The sequence below is a fragment of the Carcharodon carcharias genome, chromosome 14, assembly GCF_017639515.1.
Source record: "Carcharodon carcharias isolate sCarCar2 chromosome 14, sCarCar2.pri, whole genome shotgun sequence".
NCBI lineage: Eukaryota > Metazoa > Chordata > Chondrichthyes > Lamniformes > Lamnidae > Carcharodon > Carcharodon carcharias.
In genome coordinates this window covers 53,364,228-53,378,746 of record NC_054480.1, presented here as the reverse complement: position 1 = coordinate 53,378,746, position 14,519 = coordinate 53,364,228, and the positions used below count along the sequence as shown (strand labels likewise).

General features: G+C 44.7%; 1 protein-coding gene across 2 annotated transcripts in view; it reads left to right on the top strand.

Moving 5' to 3' along the window:
• Positions 1 to 11,841: 11,841 nt before the first annotated feature.
• zfp64 (zinc finger protein 64 homolog (mouse)) overlaps positions 11,842 to 14,519 on the top strand; it is an 82,899-nt gene continuing 80,221 nt past the window's right edge. Inside the window, exon 1 of one of the 2 annotated variants that reach the window (XM_041203663.1) lies at positions 11,842 to 11,933. In XM_041203663.1, the coding sequence (XP_041059597.1) occupies positions 11,891 to 11,933 (43 nt within the window). In that variant the 5' untranslated portion in view covers positions 11,842 to 11,890. The remainder of the gene's footprint in view (positions 11,934 to 14,519) is intronic. The other variant, XM_041203664.1, reaches the window with a different exon arrangement.

The window sequence follows — 14,519 nt, the reverse complement described above, 5'->3', positions numbered from 1 at the left end:
CAGGTCTGGCAGCATCGGCGGAGAAGAAAAGAGTTGACGTTTCGAGTCCTCATGACTATTCGACAGAACTTGAGTTTGAGTCCAAGAAAGAGTTGAAATATAAGCTGGTTTAAGGTGTGTGTGGGGGGGGCAGAGAGAGAGAGAGAGAGAGAGAAGTAGAGTGGGGGTGTGGTTGTAGGGACAAACAAGCAGTGATAGAAGCAGATCATCAAAAGATGTCAACAACAATAGAACAAAAGAACACATAGGTGTTAAAGTTAAAGTTGGTGATATTATCTAAACGAATGTGCTAATTAACACGAATGTGCTCCTCTACCTCGCGGAGGCTGAGCGTCAACTCGCAGACACTTCCTCCTACCTCTCCCTGGACCATGACCCCACCACTGAACATCAAGCCATTGTTTCCAGGACTGTCACTGACCTCATCTCCTCTGGGGATCTCCCTCCCACAGCTTCCAACCTGATAGTCGCCCAACCTCGGACGGCCCGCTTCTATCTCCTACCCAAAATCCACAAACAGAACTGCCCCGGTAGACCGATCGTCTCAGCTTGCTCCTGCCCCACAGAACTCATTTCTCGTTATCTTGACTCCCTTCTCTCTCCCCTTGTCCAGTCCCTTCCCACCTACATCCGTGATTCCTCTGACACTTTACGTCACATCAACAATTTCCAGGTCCCTGGCCCCAACCGCTTCCTCTTCACCATGGACGTCCAATCCCTCTACACCTCCATCTCCCACCAGGATGGTCTGAGGGCCCTCAGCTTCTTCCTCGAACAGAGGCCCGAACAATCCCCATCCACCACTACTCTCCTCCGTCTGACTGAACTTGTTCTCACGCTGAACAATTTCTCCTTCAACTCCTCTCACTTCCTCCAAATAAAAGGTGTGGCTATGGGTACCGGCATGGGCCCCAGCTATGCCTGTCTCTTTATGGGGTATGTGGAACATTCCTTGTTCCGGTCCTACTCCGGCCCCCTTCCACAACTCTTTCTCCGGTACATCGATGATTACTGCAGTGCCGCTTCATGCTCTCGTCGGGACTTGGAAAAATTTATTAATTTTGCTTCCAATCTCCACCCCTCCATCATTTTCACGTGGTCCATCTCTGACACTTCCCTTCCCTTCCTTGACCTCTCTGTCTCAATTTCTGGTGATAGACTGTCCACCAATATCCATTACAAACCCACCGACTCCCACAGCTATCTCGACTACAGCTCCTCACACCCTGCTTCCTGTAAGGACTCCATCCCATTCTCTCAGTTCCTTCGCCTCCGTTGCATCTGTTCCGATGATGCTACCTTCAAAAACAGTTCCTCTGACATGTCCTCCTTCTTTCTTAACCGAGATTTTCCACCCACGGTCGTTGACAGGGCCCTCAACCGTGTCTGGCCCATCTCCCGCGCATCCGCCCTCACGCCTTCTCCTCCCTCCCAGAAACATGATAGGGTCCCCCTTGTCCTCACTTATCACCCCACCAGCCTCCGCATTCAAAGGATCATCCTCCGCCATTTCCGCCAACTCCAGCATAATGCCACCACCAAACACATCTTCCCTTCACCCCCCCTATCGGCATTCCGTAGGGATCGCTTCCTCCGGGACACCCTGGTCCACTCTTCCATCACCCCCTACTCCTCAACCCCCTCCTATGGCACCACCCCATGCCCACGCAAAAGATGCAACACCTGCCCCTTCACTTCCTCTCTCCTCACCGTCCAAGGACCCAAACACTCCTTTCAAGTGAAGCAGCATTTCACTTGCATTTCCCCCAACTTAGTCTACTACATTCGTTGCTCCCAATGTGGTCTCCTCTACATTGGAGAGACCAAATGTAAACTGGGCGACCGCTTTGCAGAACACCTGCGGTCTGTCCGCAAGAATGACCCAAACCTCCCTGTCGCTTGCCATTTTAACACTCCACCCTGCTCTCTTGCCCACATGTCTGTCCTTGGCTTGCTGCATTGTTCCAGTGAAGCCCAATGCAAACTGGAGGAACAACACCTCATCTTCCGACTAGGCACTTTACAGCCTTCCGGACTGAATATTGAATTCAACAACTTTAGGTCTTGAGCTCCCTCCCCCATCCCCACCCCCTTTCTGTTTCCCCCTTCCTTTTTTTTCCCAATAAATTATATAGATTTTCCTTTTCCCACCTATTTCCATTACTTTTAAAAAAACTTTTAAATCTTTTAAGCTCTCCCCGCCCCCACTAGAGCTATACCTTGAGTGCCCTACCATCCATTCTTAATTAGCACATTCGTTTAGATAATATCACCAACTTTAACTTTAACACCTATGTGTTCTTATGTTCTATTGTTGTTGACATCTTTTGATGATCTGCTTCTATCACTGCTTGTTTGTCCCTACAACCACACCCCCACTCTACTTCTCTCTCTCTCTCTCTCTCTCTGCCCCCCACACACACACCTTCAACCAGCTTATATTTCAACTCTTTCTTGGACTCGAACTCAAGTTCTGTCGAAGGGTCATGAGGACTCGAAACGTCAACTCTTTTCTTCTCCGCCGATGCTGCCAGACCTGCTGAGTTTTTCCAGGTAATTCTGTTTTTGTTTTTGTTTTGGATTTCCAGCATCCGCAGTTTTTTTTTTTACATTTATATAATACATTTTTATAATGGAATATTCCAAGGCGCTTTATAGGAGGGGGTGTTGACATCGAATAGCAAGTATTTTGGAAGCTAGGGGAGCTGCCTGCGAGGATGTAAATATGTAAAAAGGGAGCGGTTTGTGGAGGGGTTTGAAAGTTAAGACAGAAGTTGCAATGGATAAGGAACATTTGAGAGTGCTGGCGCCCTTCACTGATGGTGGAATGAAGGAAGAGGGAGTATGTGAGCCAGATTTGAAAGAGTACAGGAAGTATTGTGGGATGTAGGGCTGGAGAATATTGCAGTATTAGACAAGAATGAGACCAAGAAGTGGTTTGAAAACCAGGAGAAAGATTTTGTAATTGATATAATACAGTACAAGCATTCAGTATAGCCAGTGGGAATGGTGTGGTGCAGGGATTTGTGGTGGATAGGATGAAATTTAGAGATACTCAACAGGTGATAAAGCTGGTTAAACAGGGAATTATCGATGAAGTGAGACCACCCTTAATAACTCCATTCTATTATTACCACACTATCAAACATCCCATTCTTCCCCAAGTTCCTTGAATACGTTGTTACTATCCAGTTCTTTTTTCTTCATTCATTCATGGAATGTGGGGATCGCTGGCAAGGTCAGTATTTATTGCCTGTCCCTAACTTTCCGTCGGCAGGTGGTGGGGACCTACCTTCTTGTACCACTGCACGCCATGTGCTTTAGAAAGGCCAGTGTCATTGGCTAGGGAGTTCCAGAATTTTGATCCAAAGATGATGAGGATGGTGTGTGATTTGGAGGGGAACTTGCTGGTTGTGGTGTTCCCATGTAGACTTGGGATATACTGTCGAAGAACCCTAATCGAGTTGCTGTAGTCTACCTTGTATATGGTACACACTACAGCCATGGTGCACCGGTGGTGAAAGCAGTAAATGGTTAAAGTTTGGCAATGCGTGAGATACAACCATTAAGAAACATGATTCAATAGCCTTATTTAGTTTATACAAATAATTGCATAAAGGAATACTTACAAATTACACAAAATACTAGGAAGTTACGAAACACATATAATGAATGCATAACTACCCATAAAACTTACCCTGCAGCAACTTACATTTATAAATCTTTTATAATGGAATATTCCAAAGCACTTTACAAGAGGGGGAGTGGATACCAAATAGCAAGTGTTTTAGAAGTTAGAGGAACCTCCTGAAATGATGTAAATATGTAAAAAGGTAAATTTTGTAACGGGGTTTGAAAGTTAAGACAGAGGTTGCAGGGCTTAAGAAGAAAATTTGAGAGCATTGGTGCCCTTCACTGATGGTGAAATGAAGGAAGAGGCGGGGTGTGAGCCAGATTTGAAAGAGTAGAGGAAGTATGGTGGGATGTAGGGCTGGAGAATATTGCAGTATTAGACTAGAATAAGACCACAAAGGGATTCGAAAACCAGGAGCAATATCTTGAAGTTGATACAATACAGTACAAGAATTCAGTGGAGGCTAGTGGGAATGATGGTGTGGTGCAGGATTTTGTGGTGGATAAGATAAAATCTTGAGATATTCAACAGGTGACCATATTAGTTAAATAGGAAACTGTAGGTGAAGTGAGACCACCCTTGATCACTCCATTCTTATACTATCATCCTATCGAACATCCTTTTCCTCTCCAAGTTCTTTGAATACATTATTACTACCCAGCTCTTTTTTTTGCATTCATTCATGGGATGTGAGTGTGGCTGGCAAGACCAGCATTTATTACCCATCCTTAATTACCCCTGAGCAAGTGTTGATTAGGCCCTTGCTTGAACTGCTGCAATCCATATGGCAAAAGTTGTTATGATCAGATAAAGAGCATCGAACAGCTCCCCTCTTTGCCCTTTCCTTGTCTGACCGTGGCATTTTTTTTGATTGAAAAGGATATACTTGCTAATTCTTTGGGTACTTAACTGTTTACATGCTGTGATCATAAAAGAACCAATAGGACAGGTTATTTTGAGTTTAACAAAGAAAGAGGTTAGCTTTCTTATACTTAAACGATCTAAGTAAAATCATAAAATACATTTCAACTTTCATACACATGCGCGCGCGCACACACACACACACACACACACACACTTGAAGTTTACACACATAAACATGGATTACAGCATGGGGAAAGATAGGTTGGCTAAATTAGAATGCATAAAAGAAGTAAAAGAGTATTCATAGAGTCATAGAGGTCTACAGGGCAGAAAAAGACCCTTCGGCCCATCGAGTCTACGCCGGTCAAGCGAGTACCTAACTATTCTAATCCCATTTTCCAGCACCAGGCCCATAACCTTGTATGCCATGGCATCGCAAGTGCACATCCAAATACTTCTTAAATGTTATGAGGGTTTCTGCCTCTACCACCCTTTCAGGCAGTGAGTTCTAGATTCCCACCACCCTCTGGGTGAAAAAATTCTTCCCCACATCCCCTCTAAACCTCCTGCCCCTTACCTTAAATCTATGCCCACTCGTTATTGATCCCTCCGCCAAGCGGAAAAGTTCCTTCCTGTCTACCTTATCTATGCCCCACTTAATTTTATACACCTCAATCATGCCTCCCCTCAATCTTCTCTGCTCCAGGGAAAATAACCGGTCTTTCCAATCTCTCCTCATAACTAAAACTCTCTAGCCCAGTGTTAAGGGGAAATTAAAAATGCTAAAAGAAAGTACAGTAAGAATTTACTGAAAACCCCTAAAATCTCCATGCAGACATGGCAACTAAATATATTAATATTTGAAGATTACCAGATGAACATTGCATAGCCTTGAGAGCCTGATTGGGGATACAAGCAGGACATAAATCAGATTAAGTGTAGCCCCCTCTCACATAGGGAAGGGGCAGATGGTTTTAGCTTAGATATGGGAGGACATACAATAGACAAAGAGGGGGCTTTGATGAAACACAGAAAGTCTTGAACTGTGAGAACCAAGGTCTTTGCGTGCGTGTTTTAATTTTGATTGGATAATATAATTATGTATACCTCCTTTAGAATAATTGGTAAGCAAAATCACATGTTTATGTATTCAATAGGATAGAGTTAGCATGAGACCGGTGTGTCGGTTACCGATTGGATGTATTCAAATACACTCAAATGTATTATGATAAGAAAAAGTACAAAAGTAATGAAATATAATCATTCTGGGAGCTGGGTCTTCATTCTTAGGAATGATTGTGGCTCCCTTTCATATGCTTGAATAAAACCGATTAAAGGAAGCCTGAGTCTCTGTGGTCGCGGTGTGATCGGAGAGTATAACTTCTCCTATTCAGCTGGCCTATGTGGTAGCTGCAGGATCGGAGGGTGTACCCTTCTTCACCAGACAACATCCTGGTAAATCTCCTCTGCACGCTCTCTATGCAAGCACGTCCTTCCTATAATACGGATTCCAGAACTGCACAAATACTCTAGCTGTGGCCTAACCAACATTTTATACAGTTCCAGCATGACCTCTCTGCTCTTATATTCTATGCCTCGACTAAAAAAGGCAAGTATCCCATATAAAACAGAATTACCTGGAAAAACTCAGCAGGTCTGGCAGCATCAGCGGAGAAGAAAAGAGTTGACGTTTCGAGTCCTCATGACCCTTCGACAGAACTAGGTGAATCCCAGGAAGGGGAGAAATATAAGCTGGTTTAAGGTGGGGGTGGGGGGGGGGGGGGGTGGTGGCGGCGGTGGGGTGGGGGGGGGGGGGGGGGGTGGTGGCGGCGGTGGGGTGGGGGGGGGGGATTGGTGTGGGGGGGCAGAAGTGGAGGGGGGTGGTGTGGTTGTAGGGACAAGTAAGCAGTGATAGAAGCAGATCATCAAAAGATGTCACAGACAACAGAACAAAAGAACACATAGGTGTCGAAGTTGGTGATATTATCTAAACGAATGTGCTAATTAAGAATGGATGGTAGGGCACTCAAGGTATAGCTCTAGTGGGGGTGGGGGGAGCATAAAAGATTTAAAAATATTTAAAAATAATGGAAATAGGTGAGAAAAAGAAAAATCTATATCATTTATTGGAAAAAAACAAAAGGAAGGGGGAAGAAACAGAAAGGGGGTGGGGATGGAGGAGGGAAATCAAGACCTAAAGTTGTTGAATTCAATATTCAGTCCGGAAGGCTGTAAAGTGCCTAGTCGGAAGATGAGGTGTTGTTCCTCCAGTTTGCGTTGGGCAAGAGAGCAGGGTGGAGTGTTAAAATGGCAAGCGACAGGGAGGTTTGGGTCATTCTTGCGGACAGACCGTAGGTGTTCTGCAAAGCGGTCACCCAGTTTACGTTTGGTCTCTCCAATGTAGAGTAGAGGAGACCGCATTGGGAGCTATCCCATATGCCTTCTTAACCACCTTATCTACCTGTCCCGCTAGCTTAAGGGACCGGTGGACATGCACACCATGGTCCCTCTGATCTTCGGTACTTCCCAGGGTCCTACCATTCATCGTTTATTCCCGTGCCTTGTTTGTCCTGCCCAAGTGCATCACCTCACACTTATCTGGATTAAATTCCATTTGCCACTGATCAGCCCATCTGACCAGCCCGCTTATATCCTCCTGTAATCTAAGGCTATCCTCCTCACTATTTACCACCAATGTTCGTGTCATCTGCAAATTTACCAATCAACACTCTTACATTCAAGTCTAAATCATTTATCTATACCACAAACAGCAAGGGATCCAACAATGATCCTTGTGGAACCCCACTGGAGACAGGCATCCAGTCACAAAAACACCCCTCAACCAATTCTGGATCCAATTTGCCAAATTGCCTTGAATCCTATGGGCTTTTACCTTTGTTATTAGTCTCCCATGCGGGACCTTATCAAAAGCCTTGCTGAAGTCCAAGTAGACTACATCAAATGCATTGCCCTCATCTACACACTTGGTCACCTCTTTGAAAAATTCAATCAAATTGGTCAGACATGACCTCCCCTTAACAAAACCATGCTGACTGTCCTTGATTAATCCCTGCCTCTCCAAGTGTGGATTAATTCTGTCCCTCAGAATTGCTTTCAATAGTTTCCCCACCACTGAGGTTAGACTGAATGGCCGGTAGTTCCCTGGTTTATCTCTTCCTCCCTTCTTGAATAACAGTACCACATTGTCTGTCCTCCAGTCCTCTGGCACCTCTCCTGTGGCCAGAGAGGTATTGAAAATTATTGCCAGCACCCCTGCTATCTCCTCCCTTGCCTCACTCAATAACCTGGGATACATTTCATCTGGGCCTGGAGATCTATCTACTTTTAAGCCTGCCAGACCACTTAGAACCTCCTCCCTTTCTATGCTAATTTCTTTAATTATATCACAGTCCTTCTGCCTGATTTCCATACCCACGTCGTCCCTCTCACTTGTGAACACCGACACAAAGTATTCATTTAGAACCCTACCTATGTCTTCTGGCTCCACACACAAATTACCACTATGGTCCTTAATGGGCCCTACTCTTTCCCTAGTTATCCTCTTACTCTTAATGTACTTGTAAAATAACTTTGGATTGTCCTTTATTTTACCTATCAATTATTTTTCATGTCCCCTTTTTGCTCTCCTAATTTTCTTTTTAAGTTCCCTCCTACACATTCTATTCTCCTCTAAGCTTCTGTTGTTTTGAGCCCTCAGTATCTGCTATAAGCCTCCCTTCTTCTTTTTATCCAATCCTGTATATCCCTCAACATCCAGGGTTCCCTGGATTTGTCTTTACAGGAATATGTTGACCCTGTACTCTCCCTATTTCCTTCTTGAATGAGCCCCACTGCTCTGATGTAGATTTACCTAAAAGTAACTGCTCCCAAACCACTCTGGTCAAATCATATCTGATCTTATTAAAATCTGCCTTCCCCCAATTTAGAACTCTGATTTCTGGCCCATCCTTGTCCTTTTCCATAACAACCTTGAATCTAATGGAGTTATGATCACTATCTGCAAAATGCTCTCCCACTGATACCTCTACCACTTGCCTGGCTTCAATCCCTGAAATTAAGTCCAGGACCGCCCCATCTCTTGTAGGACCTTCTACGTACTGGCTTAAAAATCTCTCCTGGATGCATTTTAAGAATTCCACTCCCTCTAAACCTATCACACTATGACTAACCCAGTTAATGTTGGAGAAGTTGAAATCCCCCACTATTACTACCCTATTATGTTCAGTCTTTAGTTTGGTGACTTGGCTGGCTTCAGGCTGAATTCGATGCTCTTGATGCTTTGATTTAAAGATGTATATGACTGAGTTGGTTGTTCTTTGGAGACGATAGTGTTGGGTTGGGTTCTTTTAATTCTGCAGCAGGGTTCACAGTCAGCATATAAGGCTTGGAGTTTACCAGGTAGGTTGGTGGGACCCCACTTAGATCTTCTCTCTAAGCTGCTTGTCCTCAGTTCTGCTGAGAAAACATGTGCTTAAAATATACAAAGAGTTGGCTTGTTATGTGACTTTCTTTCTCCAACTGCCAGGGGGATTTAAAAAAAGACATTACTTATGTATTCCAAAGCTCATGGTAAAAGCAAAATACTACAGATGCTGGAAATCTGAAGCAGAAACAGAAAATGCTGGAAAAACTCAGTAGGTCTAACAGCATCTGTGGAGAGAAAAACAGTTAACAGGCGGGATTTTCCATTCCCACCTACCGCCGGGATCTTCCAGTCCTGCTACAAGTCAATGGACTTCTGGCCCGCGGCGAGTCCCATAGAACAATTCAGCCCTTCTAGTCTGTGCCAAAATATTATTCTGCTAATCCCATTGACCTGCACCCAGTCCATAACCCTCCAGGCCTCTCCCATCCATGTATCTATCCAATTTATTCTTAAAACTTAAGAGTGAGCCTGCATTTACCACATCAGATGGCCGCTCGTTCCACATTCTCACCACTGTCTGAGTGAAGAGGTTTCCCCTAATGTTCCTCCTAAACCTTTCCCCTTTCACCCTAAAGCCATGTCCTCTTGTGTTTATCTCTCCCAATCTAAGTGGAAAGAGCCTACTCGCATGTGATGGGGCCGGAAAAATCCTGGCCAATGTTTTGAGTCCGAATGACTCTTCAGATGCTGTTAGACCTGCTGAGCTTTTCCAGCATTTTCTGTTTTTGTTTCATTAGCTCATGTTTGGAAGCTGACTCAGCCAGTGTCCCATTGTCCAAGCGCTTAGTCTTAATGGTCCAACTCCAACAGTTGAATACCTCAGGTGATTGCCATAGATGCTTTGAGAAGTGGGCAGGAGAAGTGAGTCCTTCGTACACCCTGAAGTCATTGTCTTTGATGAGTTTTGCAGACAAGACTGACTCCACACCAATGAATTGGAACATGAAACATATAGTCATGCAAGTTGGGGTTAGCCACCTTGGGGTGTGAGTACAAGTCTCTTTCGTTTTTAAAAATTCTGTTTTTAAAAGTTCACTTCATGTTTCCAGCCAGTGGATTAAAAATCATCGGTCAGGATTTTCCTGTTGCACCTGCGTCGGGAATCATTGTGGGTGGGACAGAAGGTTTGATGGACCAGCCAAAGGTCCATTGGGACTGGAAGATCCCAGCCATTATTTGATGTAAAACACATCTTCATGACAAGGTACTCCCAAAATACAATTATTTAGGGAGGTTCAGGAGTTTGGCTTAGCTATGATGAAGGAATTAAGATATATTTCTAAGTCAGGATGGTTTGTGACTTGGATGGGAACTTGCAAGTGGTGCTGATCCCACGCATCTGTTGGTGGTAAAGATTATGGCTTTGGAAGGTGCTGTCAAAGAAACCTTGGTGAGTTCTTGCAGTGCATCTGGCAGAGAGTACAGACTACAGCCACGGCGTGCTGGTGGTGGAGGAAATGATTGTCTAAGGTGATGGATTGCGTGCTAATCAAATAGGGCAATTTGTCCTGGATGGTGTTAAGTTTTTTGAGGGTTGTTGGAACTGCATTTATTCAGGCAAGTGAAAAGTATTCCATCACTCTCCTAACTTGTACATTGTGGGTGTTGAAATGTCTTTGGGGGGTCAGGAGATGAGTTACTTGCCACAGAATATTCAGCCTCTGACTTGCTGTTGTAGCCATGGTATTTATATGCCGGTCCAGTTAAGGTTCCGGTCAATGATTACCCCACTGTTGGGGAATTCAGTGATGGTAATGCTGTTGAATGTCAATGGTGGTAAGTATATTCTCTGTTGTTGGAAACGGTCATCTGGAGTACACAAAACTCCCACCTTGGTCCTCATCTTTTCTTCTTCTACATTTCCTCTTAACAATATTATTTGTAGACACGAGTCAGTTTTTCATCCAACTTTACCTCTTCACCGTCATCATTCTTATTCATAAGTCCATGACATCCATGGCCTTTCCCTACCACTACCCGCACCCCCGCCTCCCCACACCACCCTCAAAACCCACATTACTCTGTAACCAATTCCAGGACAGAGCAAATAGCCACCTTGGTTCCATTTTTTTTGCAACTCTTCCCTCCCTTAATTCCCTTTGCTTTGCTACTTCTCCTTTTGCCTTTAACATCCTCTTCAATACCTACCTGTTCAACCATTAATTCTGAATAAATGCTCAGCATTTATTCCCTGTGAAATGCAATGAAGCATTTTTCAATACTAAACTTATTTTGTAATTGCAGTTTATTGTTAAGAGATTGAAAGGAGTTTCATTATTGTTTAAGGTGCAAAAAATATGGCACTTTGGCATTAGGGCCACTATCCCCCCAGCTTAAAAAATGGAAGTAGAAACCTCTTTTTATTTTTAACAACAACGTTCTCACATCCTGGTCAAAATCTGGAACTTAAACCAAAACCTGATAAGGAACCTCAATATTAGGAACAGTCTAGGTTTCTGAAAGTTTGAGAAATAACATTTTCTTTTAAAATTGCATTTGTTTGTTCAACAATTTGCAGATAATTGTTTAAAGAATTGCAACTGGAGTACGTATACAAAGAAATGTATGAAATTGTACAATAGACATGTTTAATATTTTTAAAAATTGGAATAAATTTAACGTAGAAAATCCACCAACAAAAAAGAGTTGTGGTGACAGGGAAATTAGATTAAAAAAAACACATTAGGTCCATATAATTTCTGCAGGTTAAAGGATATGCTATAACTATAACCCTTTGGCTTCCTTTGCCTATACTGGGATTCTCCAAACCCAGGGCCAGGCGGAAGTGTTGTACAGCCGCTTCCGCCGCGCTGAAGCGCCAGCCCGGGCTTACTATCAACCCCTCATCTTGTTTGTTTGTAAATAATATTTATTTTGGGGGCGGGGTTGGGTTTGGGAGAGAGGTCGGGCCCGGCTCTGTTTCCTTCTCCCTAGCCGGCCGTGCCATGAACGCGGGTGGACAGAGCGACGCTTTCACCCCGGTGCCGTGTGAGTATGCAGCAATCTTGTTATGCAGGGGTTGGGGCGGTGGAGGGGCCCGGGCCCAGAGCGGCGCTGCTGCATGAGCCGCCAGGGCAGCCCCGGAACCTGGGTAGTGAACACCCGGGAGCCTGGCTATGGCGGGGTGGGGTAGACACAATACTCAGGTTCCAGGGCTTTCAGTGTATGTAATATACAAAGTCAGGGGCTCTCCAAATTCATTCACCATCTGAATTTAGAGGGAAATTAGGGCATGCCAGGTTGGTGCATTTAAAAATGAAGCCCTAGAATTAATGGTAACCATTTAGCAACTTGCACTTGAAGCACTTAAAAAGTGAGGCATTAAAAGGTGCACAATGGTGTTAGAATGATTTCAGCCACTCTTCAGACCCATCCTGTCTTGAAAGAAAAGTTAAGACCATAAAATTCAATTGCATAGCTCTGCAGGAGCTGTTTTAGGTTCAGAATGATGTCCCCACCATGTGGATGCACTTTTGGTGCAGCTGCCATTTTGAGTAGGTCATTAGTGCAGGCACTGGAAGCATGTGCCAGCAGTATGCAGATTGTGACCTGTCATCATGTAACACTAATTTGACTCTAGCCTGAATTTATGCCCTGCATGCTTCAGCTAATGCCCTCTTAACCTAGCGCAGCTGAACATACCTTCAGCAGCACGAAGGACACCTCCACCAGTGCTATTTTTAGGGATCATCGTCAACAACTTTTGGTTAGTTGTTGATGAATTTCTGCTAGCTCTTGTTGTAAGTTTATACTGCTACTTAAAGTTGGTGAAGTTGACAGGATGTGGACTGTCACATGGTGAAGGCATTCAAGGATTCCGCTTAGCTTACTTTTCCCCAGTCATTGGGTGCTGTAGTTTCTGTTCTCCTCAGTCTGCAGCATGGTGAAGAATGAGTGGAGGTGACCCAGAAGAGGACAAGCTGCATAAAGAGGGAGAAGGTCACTCAGTGGGGGCCATATCCATCCAGGATCTTCAGGGAGCACTTCTCATATCACAACTTCAGCGAGGAATGACATGTGTGACCTCTGTTGCTAATTACTAAATTATACCGCCTCTTGCAGGCAGATCCACAATCACAGAGCAGGGTGAGGACATTACTAGTGGCTGTAGAGGCAGCAAAGTCCTTGAAGCTCTTTGTGTCATGCTCCTTACATGCTGGAGCAGGCAACATTTTGATATTTACTGTGCACTGCTGTACAGGAGAAGTCCCTGACTGTGCAAGGAGAATGCAATTAATTGCATTCTCCCTTCCTCAGAAGCGCACAGCTTCACCAGGATCGTGGTCTTCGTCATGCTGCAGGATGCTATTGATGCATGCTGCTTTGCAGACTCGTCATGCAAATTAAGAGATGTATCACAACCGCAAAAAGTTCCACTCTTTTGATATCCAGCTGGTGTGCTCAGTGAATCATGCAGCTCAATGCTCCGAGCAGCAGTTATGACACCTTTATTCTGCACCAATCAGTTGTACCATCAGCATTTCAGCCACCATGAGAAACCAGAGGGTAGCTACTATGCAATAAGGGCTATCTACTGAGAGAGTGGCTCATGACTCTGGTGTACAACCCATGCATACATGGGCAGCATGTGTATAATGAGAGCCATGCTGCCACACAAAATGTAATTGAGCAGACAATTGGGGTGCTTAAGCAATGCCTTCCGTTTCCTGGGCCATTCTGTAGGAATCCTACAGAACTTTCCAGGGTATGTGTTACAATTTGTCATGATCATCAGTATCCTGCACAACTTGGCCACCATCAGGGCATAGCCCTTACCACTAGATATACTGCAAGCAGTTGAGGAGAAGGAAACAGAAGAGGCAACCAATACGGCCCCTTTCCAGCTGAGCTGTCAGTGATCAGCTCATCCAACTTTCGTACCAGTGAATGCAATCCGACTTCCCTGTTCAGCACCAATCACAGACCTTCCCTCCGATACTGACCATCAGAGTGTCCTCTTGGCCATAATGCCGAAATAAAAGCCACTACAAAACAAACATTCCAAACTGTCTTTATTGTACAAACCATTTGATACTCATTTCAAAACTCCGGTAATCACCCTTGTGCGTTCCCTTGGTTACTGTCTTTTTTGTGCCTTTGCCTGTCCTGGTGCTTCTACACAGCTATCCTAGTGACAGCAGCATGGCTGGTGGAAGGCTGCTGACTTTTACTGGAGGAGATTGGAGATAGTGTTGCAGAATGACCTCACAGATTTAGGCCCCCCAGCTTTGGACTGCACTATCATAGGATGGGCGGCTGCTGGCTGACGAGTGGCTGTGGTGGGAGGATAAACACTGTCATCGTGAGAGAGGACAGTTGGTCTGTGCTCCTTGGAGTCACTGCCACTCCCCCAGGGTGGCACCTCAGCAATCCTAGCCGTGTGTTGGAGGGGAAATTGCTGGACTGCTGAGAGAGCTTGCCAAGGCCTTTTCAGCACTGATCTATGATGGCAGCTGTCTGAACATTCGTAACAGTAACTGAACTTGTAGGACTTCGGTTTGAGCATCGGCCGTTGTACTTGTATGTTGGATGGTTTCTGCTTGTGCAATGGAATTTAGACATCAGCCATTAGCG